This window comes from Oreochromis niloticus, linkage group LG4 (genome assembly GCF_001858045.2).
Source record: "Oreochromis niloticus isolate F11D_XX linkage group LG4, O_niloticus_UMD_NMBU, whole genome shotgun sequence".
In the NCBI taxonomy this organism is placed as follows: domain Eukaryota; kingdom Metazoa; phylum Chordata; class Actinopteri; order Cichliformes; family Cichlidae; genus Oreochromis; species Oreochromis niloticus.
This window is the reverse complement of record NC_031969.2, coordinates 30,202,988-30,229,873: the sequence shown is the minus strand read 5'-3', so window position 1 is coordinate 30,229,873 and position 26,886 is coordinate 30,202,988. Positions and strand designations below refer to the sequence as shown.

Here is a 26,886-nt window from a genome sequence, read left to right as displayed (position 1 = left end):
ATAAATAACACCACTTTTTTTTTACATTAGTAATTCCTTTTGTGCATAATTTTATATTATTGTTAATAATAAATTAATTAAAGCAACAAAACAACCTGAAGAGCCGGTTCGAGCCGAAAGAGCCGGCTCTTTTTAGTGAAACGAACCGAAAGAGCCGGTTCTCTAAAAAGAGCCGGAAATCCCATCACTAATACATAAGCATGTATTTGAATCTGTAAATATCCAAATGGTGACTCAGTGACATTATCCCATATTGTTCTGTGGATAAGATGGTACCAGCCAACAGCAGCAACAATGTTGTTAAACCAGCTGTGATCAGAGCGGTGCTAAAAGCTCAAGGTTTAAGACAGTTACACAACAAATAAGGTTCCTGATCTAAAATGCTTAAGGTGTCTGTAAAGAATGAGAAGCAGGAGCAGGAAACTCACCAGTATGCTCTCTCTGCAGGGTGATGAAGTAAAGGATTAATATATCTACCGTTTCCTTATTTTCTCAGATAAGTCACTGAAGATTAAAAACACAGACAAGAGATTCAGATTCAGTTGTCAAAACAACTTTATTGTCCACTTTTTTTGTTACAAACAAAATGTGTCTTAATTTGAGAAAAATGTAATTCAATTGATAAAGATTATCCATGTTTATATCCATATTAACATATATATTTTATCTATATGTTGTCTTTTTACTATGCACTTGTACAAGAAAAAACTACAACAAATTAAGAACACAACACACCTCTTTAAATACAACTAATTTATATGTTAAAATTAAAATTAATCACAGAATAAATGAGGGAGACTGATAGCTTCAAAGTTAGAGAGAGAAGGGGCGACTATCCACAGGCAGGGGTGGCAAAAGTACAGATATTCTTTACTTAAACAGAAGTACAGATGCTTGTGCTAAAATACTTTACTACTCCAAAAAATGCATCTGTACTTTGAGTAAAAGTGAAAAAGTAAAGGGTATATTAATGTAATAATAAAATAATATTAGTACAATCAAAAGCTTTTTCTTTCTTTTTTCTTTTTTACATTTTTTCCTTCACGACTGCATCTAAACTAAATCTACTACATCTTCACCAAAAACACCAAATAACAAGTCTTTTTCTTTTCTTTTTTGAAACAGTAAGGATTAGAAAGAACAGATATTTTTCGTTAAAATGTAGTAAGTATATTGTAAGGTAAGTAATGGAGAGAAAACCTCAAGAATCAGACAACCTGTGAGTACTTGACATCAGAGGGAACAAAAAACTCACTTTTAACAGGAAGAAACCTCCGGCAGAGCTAGGCTCAGAGAGAGTCACTAGCAGCATGGCTTCTTCACCTTTTCCTCCTGCATTTTCCTGCTCAGTATGTCAGATGTTTAGCTAATCCTCATTCTCTTTTAGAAATAACAATCTTGTAATACATGTATGCTGTTTGTAGCTTTGAAGGCCAGGCTAAAAGTTAGGCTAAACTAGCAAATCCCTAAAGATGCAGGTGATTCGACAGTTTCGGATAAAGCATTTGAAGATTAGACTATGAAATAAGTCATTATCTAAAGGTTTGTAGTTAAAAGGGGTACACTGAGTAAGCTACACAAACCATCAAAGAGCTTTTGAAAAAAAAAAAAAAAAAACCTCACCACAACTCTAAGCACTGTGATTCAATTAATATGATTCAGTCTCTTATTATCAGATGAATTAAGAACATAATGCTAAAAATATGTATATATATATATATATATAAAAAATTGAGACAGTAACTGTTTATATGGTAAAACTTAATGAATTGTGAAATTGGATTTTTTTTTTTTCACTTTGATCTCACTTCCCTCGTGCATTAATTGTAGTAAACAATAAGGAATTTCATTAGTACATACAATGCAGTATAATCTCTGTACTCAGAGATTATACTTTCTGTTTCTATGGAGATTTAGCTTGTTGTCTCAGGATAAAATGGAGTTTCCAGGATGCCTTTGTTTTTCTCAGATTTTCGAAGACCTTCCTTCAGAGAGTCACAAATCTTCTGCCATGAGTCGATCTCTGAGCTCCAAAGTGCAGCTCTGGCTCTGATGACCTGGGAAACTTTTGCCTCACAGCCTTTTGTCAGACTGGTGCCGTCTCTGTAGATGAAGAAAATATCCATGCCAAGGAAGAGAGCATTGAGAGCGATGAACCCAGCCGTTGATGTCTGTGAGAGAGCAAGAGATCCTTTGAGAGCTGCCTCACCAATATCTGGGATATCTGAGGCTAACCTGCTTGCATTACGTAATGCTTTTCCTTGCTGAGCCAAAACTTTACCAGCACTCGGAAACACTTTAGCAGCAGAGGTAGCATCAGTAACTAAGTCAAAAGTGCCTTTTCCAACGGTCCAAACTTTAGATGCAATCCTGCTTACTCCCACAGCCGTCTCTAGCTTACTTGTTTCTATTCCACACACTGGTTGATTGGTCACGTTTTGCAGACAATCTTGAAGACTCTGTACATCTTCCATAAAGTTCTTGAAAACTTCACCAGCTTTTGTTTGATGCTTATGATTAACTTTCATCTCTGCTCCAGTGGTCACAGCACTGTTAAGACCACTGGTGACTCCAAGCCCAACACCAGTCATTGTCAAAGCTAGAGATGTTCCTGCTGTTACAGGAATTAACGCCAAACCAACAATGGACAGCACACCACCAATCGCCCCTGCTGAACTGCCTGCCACACTGGAGATCTTTGAACCCTTACTCATCTTGTCTAGCTGAACAGCACACTGCTCCAGCTCATTTAGGAACTCCAGTATCCTGGGTTGGTGTTCTTCGAACATACTGATAAAATTCTCACCAGCCTTTTCCTTGAACGTGAACACCATTCGGAAGTTTGGGTCCATCCTGAAAATGCCAAAATTAAAGTTAGACTAAAGACCTTATTTTAGTAAAGGATGGAAACAATGAGATGTGAAAAGAAGGCTCTACTGGCTCAAATCCCAAGCAAGTGCACCAAAAGAGGTTGAAGCAACTAAATGGGCTGAAGAATCACCCCTTCACTGAGAGTGTGCAGTTGACATCTGATGGTAACAACCTTTCCAGTAGGTGTTTGCCAACAACCATCCATTTGTAGTCTTTGTTGAAAAATAATTCCAAAGTTTAAAAACAATCAAACAAAGAGAACTGCAGTTTCTTCTTTAATTGCAATAATTTGATAGATTCTTTTATTGTGAGCTAAGCTCTAGCTGGACCACTAGTATTAGTGAAAACATCCAGCTGTTCATTTATGGTGCATTTTTTAATGTTCTACAATCTTTTCTTTTGTCAATTTTTTGAGGTACAAAATTAACCTTATGTTTTGACAAAAATCCTTATTAAACTTAAAAAAAATCTATTTTTTTGCTGACCCACTGATTCACAATGGTTCCTTTAAATCTCTCACATGACCATAAATAGCATCATAAACGCCTCACTATTTGTGAGTGATGCTGTATACTGATAGACTTACCTGATTTCTTCAAGCAGATAAATATGATGAAGCATACTTTGTATACCAGCCTCAGACAAATCCACATTCAAGTCTACCACGGCTTTTGTGCTCTTCAGCCAGATATAATTTATGGCACTGTGGAAGAAACAGTTATACTTCTTATGTGTTCTTGCTTCAAAACAAAATGTGCTCTTTATTAGATGTTACCTTTCCTCCAGCTTCTCGTGGATTTTCTGGGAGGTCACTATGTATCTGTCCAGCTGATATGCCAGCACATCCACATTCTCAAGTTTGGGGAGGAAGAAGACTTTTGAATCTCTTTTAAACTCCAGCAGCAGAGGGCAGATTTGTTGTGCAGCACTGATGACAGACTGAATATGTTCAAGGCTGATCCCTTCAGGCAGGTATAACTCCTGGTTCTCTTTAAATACCTGCAGTGATGTGACTGCCAGCTTCTCCACTGCATCCAAGAAAGGCTCGAGTTTGGCTTGGCCTCTCAAAATGTGCTCCAACACTTCAGTCAGCTTCTTCTCCAGCTTTTCACGCCTGCTATCTGCACTTACTTTGTTCTTTATGAATTTCAGAAAGGCCGTGCGTTTTTCCTCTGAATTGTAGGGTCTATTGTGTCAATGCCATCTTTGATGTCCATCAAGGTGTCTAACTCAGTCTCTGTCCACAGCAGCCATTTAGAGAACCTCTCACAGAATCCTGTCACCGTGTGGATGTAGGTGAGGGTGTCTGTGATGTAGCGGCATAAGGCCGTCTGTAGCTCCTTTCTATAAGACAAAACAATATTGTCTGTATGTTGATTTATCTCGGCTGATACGGAGTCAAAACAAAACAGAAAAACTGTATTTTTCCTCATTCTATGATTATGCTGAAGATATTTAACTTATTATTCTTCATTCTTATTATTTGCATACAAAAACTGAATAAGACAAACATATTTTCTGGCTTTTCATTAAATATAATTACTTGTGCAGATCATACTTGTGTTTTTGCAGTATATAATATGGCCAGGTGTAGCGCAGATAGTTTTCACTTTACCTTTTCCCCGACATCCTTTGCCTTCACGTCTTCACGAGCACTGTTTTCCTCTGATTTATGATGTTTGACAGAAAAAAAGATTTAAAAATGTTTTAATTTAAGCAGAGATATCAGTTGGTATGGTTGAGGAGCTTGTTTTAAAACCTTCATTCAGGTAAGTTTGGTTGGTTTTGCTTTCACTCCTAATAAACGCTACAGAGAAACCACGCCCACTTCTGTCGTTATCTCCTAACAACACGTTCTCTTGGATTGGCTAACAGAAACTAATTTAGCTAGCTTACCGCACATGTGGTGTGGCAAGATATATGCACTTAAATGTTAAGTGATTCGCTGTTCCACGAAATTGCTAATCTTCACCCATAAAACTGCTACAAGCAACATTGTGAGCTCACTCTTTCTGTATTTTTTGTTTTAAATTACAAAAATAAAAAAAAATTCTGCCGACACTGCCGCTGATCTAATATGAAAAAACACTAAAAAAAAAAAAAGGGTGTCACCGTGTATTCTTTAACAGCACCGAAAATGTTTTGCCTAATATTACAGTTGTTCTTTTATTGATTTTATTATTTTATTTTATTTTTAAATACGTAAGAGAATAGAATAGAATAGAATAGAATAACTTTTTATTGTCACTGTTACAAGAACAATGAACCGCAGTTTGGCATTTCTCCATGTGTGTGAAGTACACAATAGCGTAAGTATCTACACAATAACACAGACAAATTTATATTTACACAAGAAAGATATGTACAAGTTATACATACACCTGCAAACATATGGATACACCCACACAAACATACACGCACATACATACATATATGTATATATACATATATGTATGCGTACATACATACACACACATATTTCCACATTCACGCTTACATATATATACATACATATACATGCCATCTGAGGAGCAGGTGCATTGAGAGGTGCAGTGTGATCAGTGGTATTGCACATTGAGTGTGTGTATTGGGGGGGTGGGCTGTTGCCACTATACTAAATAAAGTTATAATAAATACAGTTTAAAGAGGTAGGAATGTTGGTTGCATTAAAGTATAAATAGAAATACGGATTATAAATAAGGTGTAATGTCCATGAGTGTTGGCAGTGCAGTTATCCTCCAATCAGGAGGTAGGCCATGTTTAACAGCCTGTGGGTAAAAACTTCTGTTGAGTTTGTCTTCGACCTGATGGACCTGTAGCATTTACCAGAGGGAAGGGGGGGGGGGGGGGGGGGGAGTGAGTGTCCAGGGTGCGAGGGGTCTTTGATGATGATGCTGGCTTTCTGCTGAAGTTTGCCAGTATAGATGTCTCTGAGGGGGGTTAGTGAAGTGCTAATTGCCCGCTCTGCTGCCCTCACCACCCACTGCAGTTTCCTCTTGTCCTCCGCAGTGCAGCAGCTGAACCAGAGTGTGCAGCAGTAGGTCAGAAGGCTCTCGATGGTGGAGCGGTAGAAGTTTACTAGCAGTCTCTGGGGTAATTGGGCCTGACGTAGTTTCCTGAGGAAGTACAGCCTTTGTTGTGCTTTCCCTACCTGGTGGGAGATGTTTGTGGACCAGGTAAGGTCGGCCGAGATGTGGACTCCGAGGAATTTAAACTTTCTACCCTTTCTACCTCCTCCCCATCAATGTAGAGGGTAGAGTGCTCAGATCGCTTTGTTCTTCTGAAGTCAATTACCATCTCCTTGGTCTTGGCTGTGTTCAGATGCAGGTTGTTGTCGTCACATACAGATAAGTTTGGTTGGTTTTGCTTTCACTCCTAATAAACGTTACAGAGAAACCACGCCCACTTCAGTTGTTATCTCATAACAACATGTTCTCTTGAATTGGCTAACAGAAACTAATTTAGCTAGCTTACGGCACATGTGGTGTGGCAAGATATATGCACTTAAATGTTAAGTGATTTGCTGTTGCACGAAATTAGTAATCTTCACCCATAGAACTGCTAAAAGCAACATTGTGAGCTCACTCTTTCTGTATTTTTTGTTTTAAATTACAAAAATAAAAGAAAAAAAAATCTACAGATTCAGATTCTTAGTTACCTGTGATATGATCGAGTATGATGACGTCACTGCCGCTGATCTAATATGAAAAAACACTTTATCAAAAAAATGGGAGTCGCCGTGTATTCTTTAAAAGCACCGAAAATGTTTTGCCTAATATTACAGTTGTTCTTTTTATTGATTTTTTATTTTTTTAATACGTAAGAGCGTGATTATCCAAAGCAGACGGTCAAATGACTGCATGTATTGAGAGAAGTTGGAGAAGATATGTTAAAGCTGTAGCAGAAAGAACCACAGGTTAAAAATGTACAAGGATTTCCAACTATGAAAAGGAACAGTTTATAAAACTGGTACAATAAAGTCAAGTGCTAGCAGTGACATTACCCAGCATACATCACTCACAACAATCAACGCAATAACCGATACAAAAGTAATAGCCTGTAATAAATTTTATCTGCTATAATTTTCTCTCAGGTAGTTGTTTACAGTATATAATTTAATCTGTTCAGTATAGGTCACAATGTGATTTTGAAAATATATAAATATAACGACAACAGGCTCTTCCGTGGCAATCTCTTGTCGTCAATAAACAACGTTTTGGTGAGCAAAACAGTATTCAATAGGAGTACCCTGCACGTTAATTCTTGACGCGAGGGGGGTACCCGGCGCGTCCATAAGTGAAGCAGAGGGACCCTGACCATGCGTCGCACATTTGACGAGTTGGGAGTGAGAACGTGTTGGAGTACCATAGATAACTCCCATGTGAGCTGTGTCCTCGGAAATCTGGACTCGTGTGGAGTTTCCATGGAAAAAGCGGTAAGAACTTTACACCACTATATTCAAATAAATAGACTATTACTGAAATACAAGTGTTGTATTATAAACTATGACATAAATCTAGAGGTGCTATTAACAGGTTTTATAAAGGACACCTCCTTGCCTTTATAGTCTTATTCATGAGCATTTTTAGTTCTCTAACATCAAGAAGTTGGTATGTGTTTCATGGTTTCTAAAAAGCCTTTTACAGTTAAATTAGTTAATTACGCCCAGGGTTTAACCATCCACTGAGAACTAAAACTCAGCAGAGGTTTTGAAAGCTGTTTGTCGGTGACCAGATATCACCTGCTGATAAAGTGGGTTCGTTTATAAAGTGCTTTGTAGTTTTCTCAGTGTCCATCGCTCCTTCTTTTAATGCCTGTTTATCCTTTTTAACCCAGATTGGTCACTCTGAAGGGAAACACAAGCTCCAACAGCTCTGTGCTCAGGAAACAAACTACATTTGCATATTTTGTGCAAAATATTGCAATGGTGTAACGTTATATTGAGCAGCAGCAGCCCACATTAATATCACCAGGTAACGTGGGCGTGTTTCCTGAATCAGCAGCAGGTGTTAAACAGGTGAGCAGGATGAATGCAGGTAAACCGAGGTTCCGTCGAGCTGATTGCTGGTGTCGTGAGGAAAATGTAGACTCGTTATTTATGTTACAGAAACACAGAGATGAGACCAGGTGGAATTTTAATTAAAATAATTTCTGAAGATGATATTGATGCATGTAAGCATTTGAAGCAACTGGAGAGGATGGAGACCTTATTGCTGATCTCTTTAATCTCGCTCACGATTATTACAAAAAAACAAGCAATACCTGAAAAAAAAAAGAAAAAAATATGGTAAACATGTGCATTAGTGTTTGTGTTTGTACTCAATAATGCCCCTCAGGTGCCAGAGGCAGAAGAGCACCCAGGAGTCTTGGGGCACACGCAGCCCTCCAAACAGTACTGAAGACCGACGTCCAGTCTTAATTCCGTTAATTTAATGAAAAAACTAATTTTCCAAAATTTCTAAGATTTATCTTTATTAAATTTAGAATCAGCATACAGATAATTTGAATTTTACTTAATGTTACTTGCTATATAATGAAAATAGTAAAGCATAAAACACATTGCAAATACAATTTCAAAAAAAGAAACAAACTAATGACCAAAAATCACAGCTAGTAAACAGCCTGTAATCAGTTAAGACCAAAGCTTTGAAAAGCAGGTTCCAGTTTTTAAACTTAATCACAGAATTCACAAAAGAAAAAGGGAAAAATTTCTGATATGATTCATCTTCTCATTGTCACATTTATATCATTTATATCTCTGTAATATTATTAATAAAATGTATTACTGCATGACGTTTGCACTATAGATTACATTTAGAAAACAGTGGAGCACACTGTGGTTCAGTTTTCCCATCTAATGCAGTCCTGTCTGTTTGCTGATCGATTACTCTATAACTCAAATTTATGTTTCACTTTGATCAGATGAAAATTTAATTTGTTTTTCTCTAAAAATCTAACTCTTTATAAAAGGATAAAATGGCAAGTGTAGAATCCCTAGTTTTTCATCATTAGGCATCATTAATGAGGAAAAGAGTGTATATTCTGACGTTTTTGCTGATCTAGTGTTTTGGACACTAGTCCAAGTCTAAAGACACGCAAAAGATACTGCCAAACTGTCCCAGTGGCCTACTCTGTTCTTTCAACTTAAGTTCTCTAACGGTGAATGTACCACACAGCCATATAACAAACCCCAGTAACCCTCCTAGAACTGCAATAAATAAATAAAGTCCTCTTTTGTGACTCATTTTCTTACACATAGACCGTCTTCTGGTTTTTATTTCTTCATCTCTGAAAAAATGGTGCTTCTAGGACAGATTTCTTTTTCTCTGATGTCTCCAGACCTTAATGCAGAGAGTCACAGATCTTCTGCCATGATCCTATTTCTGAGCTCCAAAGTGCAGCTCTCGCTCTGATAAAACTTTTGTTGCCTTTAGCTAGACTGATGCTGTCTTTACAGATGAAGACATCATGCCAGTGAAAAAAACTTTTATACTCTTTGGCCTCACCTTAAGTACTCTCATGTCTAATTGCTAAATGCGCCACAGACCCATGCAGCAAACCCTAATAAGCCTCCTAGAACCACCATAATTAAATAAAATTCTTTTTGGAATTTCAGTTCTCTGTCCCTTTGTTTGTTCTCAAAAGACACAGACTGTTTTTTCTGTACTTGTCTCTTCATCGCTGTATAAAATGGCATCTCTAGGAAAGCTTTCTTTTTGTCTTCTGTCTTCAGACCTTCATTCAGAGAGTTACAGATGTTTTCCCATGAGTTCATCTCTGATTTCAAAAGTGAAGCTCTGGCTCTGATGAATTGTGAGATTTCAGTTTTGTTGGCTTTAGCCAGACTGATGCTGTCTTGACAAATGGAGTAGATGTCCATGCCAAGAAATAAAGCATTTAGTGCAATGGCACCAGCTCTGGCTGTCTTAGAGAGAGCAAGTGACCCTTTGAATGCTGCCTGACCCACTTCTGGGATTTCTGAAGCCATCTTAGATGCATTACTTAATGCTTTACTTTCCTGAGCCACCATCTTGCCAGAACCTGCAATCAGGTTTTTAGATTTTATCAATTTAACATCTGAAGCATCTTTAACCAGTGATCGAATGCTCAGTCCAACTGACCCAACTTGTTTAAAGCCAATGCACATATCTTTATAAAAACTCACTTCTTTGTCAGCAGTTGGCTGATTGATTACCTCTCCCAGACAATCGTGAATACTTTGCACATCTTCCATGAACTTCTGGAGTACATCATTGGCTTTGTTTCTCTGCTTGTGATTAACTCCAATCTCTGTGAATGTGGTCACAGCACTGTTGGTTCCACTCAAGATTCCCATTGCTGTCCCACCTAGTAACAGACCCAGAGATGCGCCTGCTGTTACAGGACTTAACGCCAAACCAACAATGGACAGCACACCTCCAACCGCTCCCACTGAGCTGCCTGTTATGCTAGAGATTTTTGCTCCCTTATTCATTCTATCTAACTGTACAGCACACTGCTCCAGGTCTTCTAGAAACTTCAGCATCCTCGGCTGTCGGTTTTGGACCACTTTGATGAAGTCAGAACAGGACTTTTCCTGGAATAAAAACACCATCCGGAAGTTTGTGTCCATCCTTAGTAAAGAAGAGGAAAGTTTTAACCTTCATTTTATTCTATTAATTGAGAGTGATTAGTTAAAAGATAGACAAGAACAATGTAAAATAAAATAAAAACAAAATATTTACATTTAAAATAAAAATAAAATATTCTCATAAAATTAAAATATTTATTTTTTAAATTTGAAAACAATGTGACAGACTGGCGATTTGTCGAGGGTGTACCCTGCACTTGCCCTATGGTAGCTGGGATAGGCTCCAATCCCCCAGCTAAACTGAATTAGATAAGTGGAGGAAAATGGATGGATAGATTTGCAGGTGGTTCAAATATGTCCTTTTGTCTATAAAGATGATTGAGATACATCAAGAACATGAGTCCAGCTCAGAAAATCAACAGTAGCAAAGTCTCTGTAGATATCCATGATAAATTTAAAGTGAAATACAGATCGAGCTTCAAATAAATTTTGAAAGCTTCAAACATTCCCTAGAACAGTGAAAGACTTCCTGGCTCAATAAAACAAAAAACAACGATAGCTTCTCAGTGGCAGACACAAGTAGACTGTTGAAACCTGAGGTTATAGGTAAATAGAAAAATATATCTAAAAGCACCATTGGGGAGTAACAGAATACATGTACTGGTGTTAGGTATTTAAAATACAAAATATGAGTAACTGTATTCCGTTACAGTTACCATTTAAAAAGGTGATAATTAGTATACAGTTACTTTGTTGAAATAAATGGATTATACAGAGATCTTTTCCTGTTTCATATGTTCAGCTATCCCCTCTCTAATTTTGGTAATTCCACACATTGGCAAAACCCTAACTAGCACAACAGAGCCAGCAGTGCATGAACAGGAATGCATTTCTTACACGGAAATTCCGACACCATTTCATATTTAAACAAAAAAGCGCTGGGCAAAATCTGACCGTTCAATGCAAACTCTGTTTGCCAGAAACCAAGTTGCTCTCAGCGTCAAAAGACTCCAACCTAAAGAAACATCTAAGTAAGTTGTTTACTTACGTTAGCCTACTGCAGCTACCTTGTTTTAGTTGTGGTAGCTACCTGGGTTATGTGCCACTTCAGGGTTTTCGATGTGCTATTGCTGTGTGATTTATTACTATTACTGAAGGCTACTCGCCACCAAACTAAAATTGATAGCTGGCGTTAGCTGAGGTTAGTTCATAGACTTGATGGATAGCATTGACAACCTGCTAGCTGCAAATAATCATGTGCAGTTCTGAAAGTCTATGAACTAACGCCAGTTAACAATGTTAGCTCAGTGGCAAGTAGCCTTCCGTAATAGTAATAAATCACACAGCAATAATACACTCATGTAGTTGTAAAAAGCATGACAATACAGTGGCTTGCAAAAGTATTCAGTAATCTGAAAACTGCTGTTCACAAACGCTGACTGAGCTGGAGCTGTTTTGCAAAGAAGAATGGGCAAGGATTTCAGTCTCTAGATGTGCAAAGCTGGTAGAGACATACCCTAAAAGACTGGCAGCTGTAATTGCAGCAAAAGGTGGTTCTACAAAGTATTGACTCAGGGGGCTGAATAATTATGCACACCCCACTTTGCAGTTATTTATTTGTAAAAAATGTTTGGAATCATGTATGATTTTCGTTCCACTTCTCACATGTACACCACTTTGTGTTGGTCTTTCACGTGGAATTCCAATAAAACTGATTCATGTTTGTGGCTGTAATGTGACAAAATGTGGAAAAGTTCAAGGGGGCCGAATACTTTTGTAAGCCACTGTATATTAAGTAATCCAAAGTATTCAGAATATGTTACTCACATTGAATAACTTAACGGAACAGGTTACAATATACATTTTGGGGCATGTATTCTATAATCTGTAGTGGAATATATTTTAAAAGTAACCTTCACAACACAATCTTTTCACTTTGACATTATGGCCTACAAAATCAAGGCTGATGAAAAGAAGAAAATGACATATTTATTATAAAATGTACTTTCTAACAAACATGAGGGAGGTCTAACAACGTAATTAAGACATTCCTACCGGATTTCATTGAGCTGGTTAATACGACAAAGCATGTCTTGTATGTCACTTTCAGGCAAATCCATGTTGATGTCTACTTGAACTTCATTCATCATCAAGGGAAAGGCACTGATGCTGATTTTAGAGACACAATATGAAATATGTTAATGTTTTATAAAGTGCATAGTTTCTTTTGTATTTGAATCAGAGGAATTCTGTTGTTCATTATGTTGTTTACCTTTTTTCAAATCTGTCACAAATCATCTTGGAGACTTGTACGTATGTGTCAAACTGATATTTCAGCACCTCCAAATTCTGAAGTTTGGGAAGGAAGAAGACTTTTGCATCTCTTTTAAACTCCAGTAGCAGAGGGCAGATCAGTTTTGCATGTATGATGACAATTTGAACATGTTCACTGTGTTTGGACAGCTGTACCACCTGGTTTTGAGTGAACACATTCAGTGAGGTCACTGCAAGCTTCTCCACTGCATCCAAGAAGAGGTCAAGCTTCTCCAGACCATCCAAAGTGTTTTTTAACACTTCGTCCAGCTCCTTCTCCAACTCTGCATGTTTGCTCTCTGGACTCAACATCTTGTTGAGCTTTTCCAACTCAGTCTTCCTTGCTTCCATCCATTTAGGGAATGTCTTGCAGAAAGTTCCTACTGTCTCAATGTGGCCTAATGTTTCTGTGATGTATGTGCACAACGCCTCGTTTAACCTTTTGCTATAACACAAAACAACAATTTGCCTCATTTACTGAAACATGCACAGTAAATTGTTTACTACTACGTATTTTAGTGAATCAGAATTTTTAACATTTACCATCAGAATAATTTGAATTTCTTTTTTCTTTCATTTTTTTCAAGTAGGACAATTGGAAAAATAAATAACTGTAAATAAAATGTTTATTTCTAATACATGGTTGAAAACCCTTTACTGACAGTGACAGCCGGAAGTATTGAACTCCTGGGGTTTCCTCTACTCTTTATTTAATGACACAAAACACCTCAATGTTCAGTAAAATGAAGCGTAAAAGACGGTTTACCCTTAGACCTTAGGGCTAGTTAACAAATTCCTCTATTAACTAAATCTGAATGGGACACAGGGCAATGTAAGAATAATGCTATTTTTATACATGTTTGAATTGCATTAAGTATGTTTTAAAATATCATCTGCATGTACATGAATATCTGAAGAAGAATTTTTGTTGTTGTTTAAAGACAGATTTCAGTTTCCTTTTTTCACTAAATCTTGACCTTGATCCCACTGTATTAAAAAAAGTTTTAGTATAGCTCTTGCCCATCGGGAGGAGTTGCATTTTCTGAATACTCTTATTTATTGACTGATATATCAACAGGCACCTCCAAGGTCCCAAAGAGCAGTAATAACCAAATGTAAATTACTAATAGACCTCAGGGTGCTAAAAGGGTTCTCTCACCCCAACCGGTCGCAGCAGATGGCCCCGCCCCTCCCTGAGCCTGGTTCTCCCAGAGGTTTCTTCCTGTTAAAAAGGAGTTTTTCCTTCCCACTGTCGCCAAAGTGCTTGCTCATAGGGGGTCATATGATTGTTGGGTTTTTCTCTGTATCTATTTTTGTACAATCTACTGTGCAATATAAAGCGCCTTGAGGCGACTGTTGTTGTGATTTGGCGCTATATAAATAAAATTGAATTGAATTCAAAGTATTCTATGATATGATTCAGGCACTGCCAGTAATATGACTTTATAATTTCTAATGCAAATTCAGCAATGAAATTGAAATGCTCTTCCTTGATTCACGATAATAAGACTGATGTCTGCATATTTAAAACACAGATTTATCTAAAAGTGATAGTAGTGAAAGTGTAAATTGTAACCTGCATCCCTTACAGACTGTCCTTTCTCCTTCTCTGGTGTGTAAAAATGCTGACAGGCATACCTTTGTTTTTAACGCTGTCCCTGTGTTGTCCAAGGTGAGATATGCATTTGATTTCTTATATAGGTTTCTTTTGACAGCATTAGGTAAAAGCTGCTGGGATGTAAGATAAAGGATCTGGAAGTCTTTCAAATACTGTCCTCTTATGGTATAGTGTTGTGATTACAGCGTATAAAGCTACAATAAATACATATAATTCATTGCAGTCTTTGATTTCCCTATGTATATGTGTTATGTGTTGACAGTAGAAAAAACATCTGGAAAAATATCTTACTTGTTCCATATTTGAATATCCTTAGAATATGACTGTGATTATTTTTGTTAATATAGTAGATTTAAGTATAATGACCATTTTTGCTAATACTTCAGCATAACTGTTTTGTTTTGTTTTTTACTTTACCTTGTTTCTGACATCCTGAGGTCTTTGTTGACTTCAATTATCAGCTGGAAAAAGAAAAAAATCCAGAGCTTTTTTATGGTTTCTTTTTTAAAAATCACATTTTAAAGGAATGGCTAAGAAAAACTAATCATATCACATACCAGAACATAGCCCTTTGCTGCTTTCTTTTAACTTTGTTTTTATCATGTTATAACTCTCCGTACTTGGTAGTACATAATAAATCCATCTCTTCCACTTATCCTTTATCGGGGGGCTGGAGCCTACCCCAGCATAATACACACTAGACAGTTCACCAGTCTGTTGCAGGGCTAACACATAGGGACAGGCAACCATTCACACTTATGGGCAATTTAGAGTTACCAATTAACCTAACCCCACTGACTGCATGTCTTTGGACTCTGGGAGGAAGCCAGAGTATCTGAAGAAAGCCCATGCAAACACAGGGAGAACATGCAAACTCCACACTGTGTTTCCAAGACCATGTCCTCATGTAAATGGATTTATGATGACCGACAAACACAGAATTTACATAATTGGCAATGAAAAAATTCAAAAAAAGAAATGATATGGTGACAGTTCCTACCCACCTAAATATGGTTTTATTTCCTGCTTGTTATATATAATCTGCAAAGATAAAAGTTTTTTTTTTTAACTTAAAAAAAAAAATTTAAACCCTCAATGAAAAGCATTTTACTCAATTTCATGAAGTTTTACGTTAATACAGTTGGGTTAAGGTCACATAACCATTAACAGTGTCTCCAAAGGTAATAGTAAGTACTGTTCAGATATTTTTCTTATTAGATATGTGTTGCATAATTTTTTTTGCTCTGGCTACATCCACTTATCTGAACAAACACCTAATGCTCTGATAGGGTCATCCCACATACACGTGATAACTTCAACAGGTATGCAGGAAGAGCATGGGGTTGACCAGAGCAGAGAGCAGATAAGATAACCATACTAGCAGAATTTATGATGAGGCTCTGAACTAACATTCCACATTAAAAGATGGTTGTGAAGATGATATTTCAGCATATTTAATAAATGTCAAATTTTGAGTGTTGATATATGTAATACTGGGTTTTGTGTGAATAATTAATGAATTTTAAATCCTTACCTAGACAAGTGATTAAGAAAATAAACATATGAATTACAGATTTTATGGGAGTAGAGACTCTACTAAGATTTAAAGTACTTCACAGGTGTTGATGTATTGCTCTCCATTTGCCAAAAAGTACTAAAATGGTTTTGCTTTTCTTTTGGTTTTTTTGGCATTAGTGTGATAAATGACCATCTAGACGAGAGGTGTCGAACTCCAGTCCTTGACGGCCGCTGTCCTGAAACTTTTAAATGTGACCCCGCTGCAACACACCTGGTCATTAGCAAGACTCTATAGAACTCGACTGCATGCAGAAGTGGCAAATCTTACCCTACTCAAGTAATTTTAAATAAATTTAAGTAAATGTAAGTGTTTGGAAAATTGTACTTCTAAAAGTACTGTTATTGCACCATGTTCATTCACTCATGAGCTGCTGTAACATGAATCAAATGGCTGAACTGCCACCTTAGCATGCAGTCAAGTTCTATCAAGTCTTGTTAATGACATACTAATTTTATTAAGGTGTGTTGCAGCAGGGAGACAGAAAAGTTTCAGGACACTATCCCTCGAGGAGTGGAGTTTAACACCTATGATCTAGACAATGTAATGGTAGTTTAGTTTAGGGAATATATCCATTTATTTAAAGTTATCACTAGAAGCATATTTTAGGCATCACAATGTTGCTACAAGATTTTAGTTAATATTAATAACATCTTAACTGAATTTGCCGTTTGTATTTTAAATTTAACCCTAACCCAATGAAAACATTAGATCCAGTTAAGATTTACCGTAATAAAAACCAACTGCAGAGTATTTACAAAATGAATGAATGAAAAAAACAAGTAAATAAATAATCAATGTAGATTTCATAATTTCTTTTCTGATAAAGATAAAATCTTTACTCTCCTCATCTTTTCTAACTGTCCTCAACCCATCAGCAGGACTGGTATATGTTCCTTTGTGCAAGTAGGAATCGGACAAGCCCAGTTAGATCCCCAATATGACCTTTAACAGGACACAGGTATGAATTTCTCTGATCAAACAATCAGAAACAGACCTCATGAGGGGGGCCTAAGAGCCTGAAGTTCTCTGGTGGGCCCTGTACTCATTGCCTGGTACCGTGGAGCCTTACTGGCATTTGCCATTTAATACCAGAAATTGCAGGTCCACCATTGGTATCCTATGCTTTTCATAGATTAGAGCACATGTGACAAACATGAAAGGGTCTGGAGAAGCCTTGGAGAGCATTGTTCAGCATGACCAGTTTGGTGGTGGGTCTGGGGGGGCATATCCATGGAGGGATACACAGACCTTTTGATGAAAAATGCTGGAAGAGTTATGCAATATTTGATTTTCAATAAGTTGTGCTATACAATACATGATGAACCAGCTAAACATAGCAAACACTCGTCGCAAACACATTTTCTCCCACTAGTTTCTCTTGTTTAAACATCTCCTCATATGGGGAAGGAATTCTTTATGTTGTGTCACTAGGGAGCGGGGCTAAGTGTATAAACAGCGTTGGGGAGTAACGGAATACATGTACGTATTTAAAATACAAAATATGAGTAACTGTATTCTGTTACAGTTACCGTTTAAAAAGGTGGTATTCAGAATACAGTTACTTTGTTGAAATAAATGGATTACACAGCAGCCTTTTCCTGTTTCATATGTTAGGCTATGCCCTCTCTATTTTTGGTAATTCCACGCCGGTGGAAACCCAAACAAAACACGCATTAAGAGGCTCTAATGCCTGTGTCTCAATCTCGCGGCCCATGTCAGCTCTATTTGTGGCCCGCATAATGACGTGAAAAATTGTTTTTAAATGATTATTCAAAAAATGATCTAATATGAAGGTAATAGCCAGAGTGTTACAGGCATAGCCCTACAGAATGTAGCCTCATGGGCAGTGTAGTCAGTGCTGCAGGGAGAATGGACTGCCATACCCGTTATGTGTCTGTGAGCGTGAAGGAGGGAGAAAAAGGAGAGTCGAAAAGTACGAGCTGTCACCGACCAGAAACCTGAGATGGAAGCATGCAAATATAATAATAACCACTGCAGCCAAAAAGAGTGCCTGATGAGCCCAGTTGTAAGTAAGCTATTAAGACTCGACTGTACGCTGTGTTCGTGTTTTCCTCCAAAGCCTTTCAACGCCTCTCTCTGTCTCTCACTAGCAAAGTTGACCCAGACAACAAAGTAAAGCTAGTTTTCGGCTACGAGCCCGACGTATTAGCCAGAGGTCGGTTTAATATGATTCGGAGCCGCAGACCTGTTTTATATACGTGCGGAATAATTGGTATGGCGAGTAACCTTCAGTAATAGTAATAAATCACACAGCAATAGCACATTCATGTAGTTATAAAAATCATGATAACATATTAAGTAATCCCAAGTATTCAGAATACGTTACTCTCATTAAGTAATGTAATGGAATACGTTACAAAATACATTTTGGGGCATGTATTCTGTAATCTGTAGTGGAATACATTTTAAAAGTAACCTTCCCAACACTGTGTATAAAGAGGGAAGGACAGACTAATTTTTGTTTCTGTATATACTGCATAGACTCTATATATGCTGTTACTCCTCTTGCAAGGTAAAGTAAAGCTTTACACCTCTGCTTGGTCTCCATTTGTCATTTGTTATTTTTCTGACACCTCCACAGGCTCAAAAATGACACCCTGGCAGCCATTATGTATCCATATAGATCCTAGGGTTCTCCTGCTGCACGACAATGACTGACCTTATGGGGCGAGAGTATGGAGGCAGTTCCTATAAGATGAAGGAACTGATACCACTGACAGGCTCCACATTCACTTAACCTTAATCAAAAGAAGATCTCTGGGTCATTATGTTTATGAAGCAGGTCTCTCTTGTAGATTACACACTGAGTCCCAATGGAATTACCTAAGGTTAAATAAAAAATAGTAATAAAATATGTTTCCGTCCATCCGACACCACCAGGTTGCACCTCAGACTGTCCTGTGATGCCCAGATCCAGCTCTCGGAGGAGATCCCCCAGGACACCATCCATTGTCTCATCAGGAGACACTACTGAAAAAATATTCAGTGTGTTGTTTAGACAAAGAAGCTGCCTGCAATGCAAAAGGCAGCACACCTAAGATCATCAACTTGTTTCACTTGTGATGTTCTTTTCTTGGATGTCACACTTATTTTGTACAAGTGACTTGACAACATAAAAACTGTTGAGTCTGGGTACTTTATACTTTTTTTTTGTTTTGATGGCAGGTTTCCGGGTGGTACCTTGTTATTAAATGTTTTTCAGCTGCGTAGTTTACATCAAAATTGAAGTCTCAGTGAACTTGGGCGCTATTCTAGGAAATAATTTCTTGGTCCCATCACACAGTAGTTTCTAGTTTGAACTGTGTTAATCCCAACTGCCTGATTATATTATGTAAGCACATTTGATGAAATAAACAAGAAAGGAAATAAAGATTTTTCAAGTCCATCATGGAAAGTTAATGTATTTTCCCAACACTAAGTCAACTTATGTAATAAGCATTCAATTTATAGACCTGGGGCCCTTATCTAGACAAGTTTTATAACTATCCTTCTGATAAGATTCAGAAGGTCATCTCCAAAGGTTTCGAAACAAGCGTCCTTGCCAATCATAGAAGTATTCCACAGTAAACCATTTTTTAACTTAAAACTGTACAAAAATAATACCATCTCTTTGACCCAAAATTGTAAAGGACATTTTGACGCAAACAGTATTTTAAACTGTATACCACCTTGATCTAAATTGAGGTTAACTAACCATATTTTGAATGAAAACTTGTGATTTTCTTCCTAATGCTTTAAAGGCAGCAGCACTGTATGATGTTTATTTACAAGACTCTACTGCAAAGATTAACCATATGTTCCCTCTGGTTTTAAATTTAAACAGTGCACTCAGTGTCAGGTCACAGGAAATGTTTAGCATAATAGTCATGTCTTGGAAAAACTGGATTATAAGATACTTTGGTGCCTACAAATGGAACAAGCTGCAGAAATATGAAGGTACATTCTCTGATTTCTTTTGGAACATATCTGAACTTTGTTCGCTTCTACTTATCCTTTTTCAAGGTCGAGGAGGGGCTGGAGCCTATCCCAGCTGTCTTAGGGCGAGAGGCAGGGTACACCCTGGACAGGTCGCCAGTCTGTCGCAGGGCTAATACATAGACAACCATTTGCACTCACATTCACACCTATGGGCAATTTAGAGTTTCAAATTAACCTATCTCCAGTAACTGCATGTCTTTGAACTGTGGAAGGAAGCCAGAGTACCGGGAGAGAACCCACGCGAACATGAGGAGAACATGCAAACTCTACACAGCCTGATGGTGGAATTGAACTCAGAAACGTCTTGCTGTGAGGCAACAGTGCTAACCACCGTGCTGTACTTTGAACATACTTTACTTAATTTATGAACAAGTATTACATGCCAAAATTATTGTACAGGTTTTGTTTTATTCATTCCTTGCTGTAAATAAACTTGCCAGTTTTAAATAGTATAAAGAGTCTTTACCTTTTCCCCAGCCTCCTACTTTCTTCACTTGGCACTTGTGGCTTCTGTTATTGCTACAACTTGGTTGGTTTTGCTTTCATCTTAAAAATGATAAAACCCCTACGGTGGCCCTGAGAGGCCAAACGGACTGCAACTTCAGAAAACACTTGCAAAAAGAAAAATGCTGCAAAAAGAAAAACACTTGCAAAAAGAAAAATGCTGCAAAAAGAAAAATGCTGCAAAAAGAAAAACACTTGCAAAAAGAAAAATGCTGCAAAAAGAAAAACGCTGCAAAAAGAAAAGCACCTGCAAAAAGAAAAACGCTGCAAAAAGAAAAATGCTGCAAACGCACACAAAACACAACGGAAATGTTTCTGGGGAGACAATAACCGGACGGACCAGTTGCACGAACCAAAACATGTATGTATGGCTGTATCCCAATTCAGGGGCTGTGTCCCAATTCAGGGTCTGCAGCCTTAAAGTACGCAGCCTTAACGGTCCTCAAGGGCCGCGTACTCAAAGACCGCTGAGGCCGGAAGTGCGAGGCTTGTAGGCTTGTGAAATGAGACGGTCTAGCCTCCGTCGCGCTGCCCAGGTTGCCTAGCAACCATGATACTAACAGCTGGAAACGTTTCATACAGCTTTGTTTGACAGAAATAAAGGCGAACATATTTTGTACATTTGTTTCTACATGAGCTTTGTGTGATTTGCTAGTAGATAACAATTAGCTAATGTTTCTCATGAGACTAAAGTCATCTCACTTTGGTAATGTAAATATAATATGGCCAATATTATATTAATCATTATTAGTTATTACAGCAGTGAACATGAGCTCTGTGCCAAACACTGAGCTTCAGTAAAGATTCAAGTTGCATTTATTTATATTTCCTATCACCTTAAATCTTCACTCAAAGACAAGTATCTTTGACAGTGTATATATAGATGTATTATATATAAGAGACAAACATTGTTCTTTTAATATGTTGGCATTACTAAATTTGGCTCAATGCTTATATATTTGTGGAAAAAGCAAATGTACGAGCTGTGATAACTGTTTCTGATAGAATGAAGATCAGACTGATATATGAAATATTCCTTTATTGGGTGAGAAAATCAGACCATGTCATAACTGCTTTAAGTCATACAGAATAGATATCAGAGCCTTAAACAGGCTGACTTCTGCTAAATGGGTCAAACTGGGCAGAAAGTCTACAAACACATAACATCCTTATAGAATATGACGTAACACTAACAGATCAACTTACCTCAGAATATATAAAGCATATTAACAATTACAGCAATATGATGCAACAAACACAGCAGTGCTACTAATCTAAAATACTCAAAGCTTCATAGAACTGAAACAAACATTTATTTTTAGCTCCATTCTGCTGCTGATACATACTTTAGGTTTCTGAATATTAAACTTGTTTCTGCCTTTCATAGTGTGTAACTTGAAGGCCCTGAGTACTTTCTCCCACACTGAAAACCAGAGGTGTGGACTCGAGTCACATGACTTGGACTCGAGTCGGACTCGAGTCATTAATTTTATGACTTTAGACTTGACTTGAAAAAATGTTCTAAGACTTGTGACTTGACTTGGACTTTTACACCAGTGACTTGGGACTTGAATTGGACTTGAACCTGTTTACTTGAAAAGACTTGATATTTTACCCAAATCTAAAATTTAACATACATATTATATAAAAAGTGCGGACCATTAATTCACTTTATTCATTCATTCATTCTTACCACACTCCGTATGTATGTGAGCGTGGGCTGTAGCACAGCCAATCAAATTAACCAGATTTGAAAAAAACAAGAACAAAAACGCTCGAGCCAAAAATGCTTCCAAGAGTAATTTCTTTCGGGTACATAAACTACGAAGTAGTCAACAAAAAACGAAATGCAATATGCAAAACATGCAAGAAGAGAATCACAGACGGAGATGGAACAACTTCCAACTTTGTCCGACATTTGAAGTTGCATAAAGAACGGTAGGTGGTGCTTTTTTTTCTTTTGTTTTTGCTACGATGAGACAGCTGACTTAGCTAACTTCATCTTATTAGCAAATGTTCTTCGGGCTACGTTGATGATACTGTTTGGCTTTAACAGGTATGATATGTTTGTCATGCTATTTTAAATCCGGTCCTGCAAGCGCATCCAAGAATAACATGCAACTTGTTAGCTCAGAATTGTCGGTGAATGGTGAGGAGGGTCCGTTTCAGAAAGTGGGTTCTGTAGCTGTACTCAGTCTCTCTCCGTCTCCTCCCCATCATTAACCCCGTAGATTTAACCCAGTTTAGACTGACAAATATTTATTTTACCATCACATCACAATTCAAAATCACTGTGTTTAATTTGCAATTAGTGTATGGTCGTGTTTAACTTTTGCATGTCTGAGCCTGGGAAATTTTTTTTTTTTGGTTAGAAAATCTGGCCCACCTTAGTGTGTAATTGAGTAGTCCTGCTATACATGGCCTTTTTCTTCTGTCATTTATGTCAATACATCAAATAAAATACTTTGATCTTATATTATTAGCTGTTGTTTATTTGCAAAGGTTATTCTCAACAGGGATGCTAGACAAAAACGGCGTTTTCTACAGACAGCCTAGCATACGCTCTCCACTTGCGAGTGAAAAAAGAAAAAGAAAAAACACCCCTTCCCTATTGGTGTTAGAGTTTACCATGTCAGCCAATCAAAAAAATGATAAGGCAACATGTGACATTTGGTTGTTTAGGGAGAAGGGGAAGTTTTTAGGAGTGACACCCGCGACGGAAAGCGGGCGAGCGAAAGAAAGAGAGAGAGAGAGTTTTCATATGTGAGACATTAGTGACGTTTAGCGTGTTTGGAGGCTATAGTTAGTTTGTTGTGTAGTTATTGTTTTGTATTGTGTGTCGGTTAGACTGCTGAATTTCATATTTGATCTAAAAAAGCTGTCAAAGGCAGATTCCAGTGTAAACGCTGTCTCCACATAGAAAACTGGACTGTTGCACCTCCAGTTGTCAGACCTGCAGGGTTTAGGCCTGTGCTGTTCTCCTCTGTCTTATACTCAACACAAACTACATTTTTTGGACTGGCACAAATAATTTGTGTGCCTTCTTATTTGATGCAGCACACCTGATTGTTCTGTAAATAGATTTAAATGGTTATATAAAAAACGCCTGAGGCCTTGGCTGCATTTTTAGGTAAATAGTACCATATAACTTTGTTGTTTGCAAAACTTGTGCATAATTTTTAGAAATGTACAATTTCTATTTGCATTTCAAGTTATGAAAATGATTCGTTAAACATGTAAAAAAATATAACTTTTTTCTACTCGGATTCTGAATTTTTTGTCTGAATTTAGATCAACTGTGCTAATATAGTATACCAAAATGAAAAAAATAACTCAAATTTCAGATATTTGAGGTTGTGCTGAAAATAATGATACCAAACAAGGCAAGAAAAACATATTTTAAAAGTGAAATATAGAAGTAAAATCAAAAGTAGTCAAGAACGGCCAATTATACCCGGGACCCCAGAGGGTTAAAAAAAAGACTTGAAAGGACTTGAAATTCAAAGTTTCGGACTTGGGACTTGACTTGAAGGTTGTCTGTCTTGACTTGCGACTTGACTCTGACTTGCTTGACTTTACTTGAGACTTGACTTGTGACTTGAGGATAAAGACTTGGGACTTACTTGAGACTTGCAAAACAATGACTTGGTCCCACCTCTGCTGAAAACACTGGAATGATAATATTATTTGAAAATTACCTAATAAGACTGATTCAGGACAGACAATTAGTTATAACTTTCCTAGCAGTCCTTCACAAACAGGGAACAGTCTGTCTATTCTCTCCATCTCAGCTGCTGCTGGCTCTTCCTCCTCCTCTTCCTCACACACTGCTGAGTTTCTCCTGGTGGATCATCAGGGGTGCAAAGCCTCACAGATGATGTGCAGCAGTGGGTCCCTCAGTCTGTCCTCACTCTGGACACTTGCAGTTGTCACACATGGAAATCAAATGTGTGATAAGCTGCAGGATTCAAACACAAGTGTAACTTAGAGAAAGAAACAGAGAGAGAGTGCAGGACAGACAGACAGGTGACAGTCTCAGGTGTACACACTGCTACAAAACAGCACAAGAGAAGGAGGATTTAGTGTCTGTGTTATTACGAGTGCTAAACAAGAAGAGTTCCCAGATGGTACAGTGGACACATGTGTGACTCCTGTGATTAAAGCATCTTTCTTTCAGCTTAACGAGTGAACCGTCAGCTCGTTCAAACACACATTAAAGTCCGTTTGGCTCGACACCACCGAACAGAGGCAGCAATATAACATAGTTAACAGTGCAGTGAATCCTGCTTGTGCCGTGATATTCAGGACTGCAAACCGAGCAGCATCACTGACTTTCAGCTTGTTGTGTTTGTGGATATATGACTGACTTTAATTATCCATGAAATCATCACATTCTCTGTAAGATTAAGGTCAACTATTGAACGGCGTATATTTTAAAGTAAAGGCTTTAAAACAAAGTAAATGCTGAAAGTACAAACATCGCTAATGCCACATAACTTTGCCAGCATGTGGCCAACAGTAATGTTTTAATGTTCTTCATTATTAAACATTTGCACATAAATAAGTGACATAATATTCAGAACTTACTTTTGAAAGTTTACTCTTTGGCCGCCCCGCTTCCACATCTTTGAAGTGTCTCCCAGTCCCAGTGCACTTGTGTGCAACTGGTCCGTCTGGTTATTGTCTCCCCAGAAACATTTCCGTTGTGTTTTGTGTGCGTTTGCAGCATTTTTCTTTTTGCAGCGTTTTTCTTTTTGCAGGTGCTTTTCTTTTTGCAGCGTTTTTCTTTTTGCAGCATTTTTCTTTTTGCAAGTGTTTTTCTTTTTGCAGCATTTTTCTTTTTGCAGCATATTTCTTTTTGCAAGTGTTTTTCTTTTTGCAGGTGCTTTTCTTTTTGCAGCATTTTTCTTTTTGCAGCATTTTTCTTTTTGCAAGTGTTTTTCTTTTTGCAGCATTTTTCTTTTTGCAAGTTTTTTTCTTTTTGCAGGTGTTTTTCTTTTTGCAGCATTTTTCTTTTTGCAGCATTTTTCTTTTTGCAAGTGTTTTCTGAAGTTGCAGTCCGTTTGGCCTCTCAGGGCCACCATATCTCAGGGCCACCGTAAAAAAACCACATATAATGCCCACATCTCAAGGTGTGGCTCCTCTGTAAGGCACAGGTGTCAAACTCCAGTCCTCGAGGGCCGGTGTCCTGAAACTTTTAAATGTGTCCCTGCTGCAACACACCTGAATTAAATTAGTAGGACATTAGCAAGACTCGACAGAACTTGCCTACATGCTGAGGTAGCAACTCCTAACCCTACTCAAGTAAATTTAAATAAATGCATGTAAATATAAGTGTTTGGAAAAATTTACCTCTAAAAGTAGTGATATTGCGCCGTGTAGTGATGGCCCATTTATAACTGAAGCTTGGGCGCATGTGTAAAAAAATCAACACACTGCTTCAGCAACACTGTGCCAAGACTTGGTTGTCTAAACAGAGTCACATGGTCAATGACCTCCGAAGCTTCATTCAGCACGTCACTGCTTCACTACCTGATTCAATGGATTATAGGGAAGTGAATCATTGGTGGGATTTGTGCTGTGTTTTGGTGGTAATTTTGTGCGAGAGATAGCAAACCAGTGTGCAGCATAATTAGAGACATGGAGTCAGGAATAGAGGACGCTCTGTCTATTTCTAAATAAAAACCAGTTTATCAGCAATTCTGCTCCCAAGTCTAAAATGTACATAATAAATACACTATACAAATAGTTATAATTATATGTATATGTAATAGAAGTTATAGTATATTATATATAAACGTACCTGTCCACTGGTTCATTACATAATCAAGTGGAAGCAGGGACCTCACAGCATAAGCATACTCCTAACCTATTATAGGTTTGTGTTGTACATTGTTTTATATTAAAGTGTATTTTTTAATTTTCACTAGTAAAAAACATCAAGAACCCCCCTGTTCTTGCTCTGTAAAGTGGACAATCATAATGTATCAGTTCATTAGAAGTTGTAGATTCAAGCTGTTCTTCTTATTTTTGGCCACCAGATGTCATCAAAGATGACTGTGTTGAAAAGTTTCGACTCATGAATCATTTTTCAATACAAGCTTTGGTGCTTCAGAAAGCTTCATATGGCCATCACTAGCACCATGCTCATTCACTCATGAGCTGCTGTAACATGAATCAAATGGCTGAACTGCCACCTCAGCATGCAGTCAAGTTCTATAGAGTCTTTTGGATGTCCTACTAATTTTATTCAGGTGTGTTGCAGCAGGGACACATTTAAAAGTTTCAGCACAACCTCGAGGACTGGAGTTTGACAGTGCTCCAAGGTATCCAAAGCAGCACAGATCCGTGATTTTATGCATGTTACAGTGACAGTTTTGGTTGTTTTTTGTTTTGTTTTTGCCTAGGATATTATTACACTGACTATTCATA

The 26,886-nt window shown here is 37.6% G+C and overlaps 1 protein-coding gene and 1 pseudogene across 1 annotated transcript; both read right to left on the bottom strand.

Annotated features, from left to right (window-relative positions):
• Positions 1–531: 531 nt before the first annotated feature.
• LOC109194226 (uncharacterized) lies at positions 532–4,991 on the bottom strand (annotated as a pseudogene).
• Positions 4,992–6,158: 1,167 nt separating this feature from the next.
• Positions 6,159–25,853, bottom strand: LOC100709958 (uncharacterized). Its single transcript, XM_025906422.1, has 5 exons — positions 25,807–25,853; positions 14,790–14,833; positions 12,714–13,199; positions 12,497–12,610; positions 6,159–10,484 (listed from the first exon to the last, which is right to left on the bottom strand). Exons 2-5 carry the CDS (start codon positions 14,801–14,803, stop codon positions 9,395–9,397), a joined length of 1,704 nt encoding a protein of 567 aa, XP_025762207.1. The 5' UTR covers positions 14,804–14,833; positions 25,807–25,853; the 3' UTR covers positions 6,159–9,394.
• Between the last annotated feature and the right edge of the window lie 1,033 nt (positions 25,854–26,886).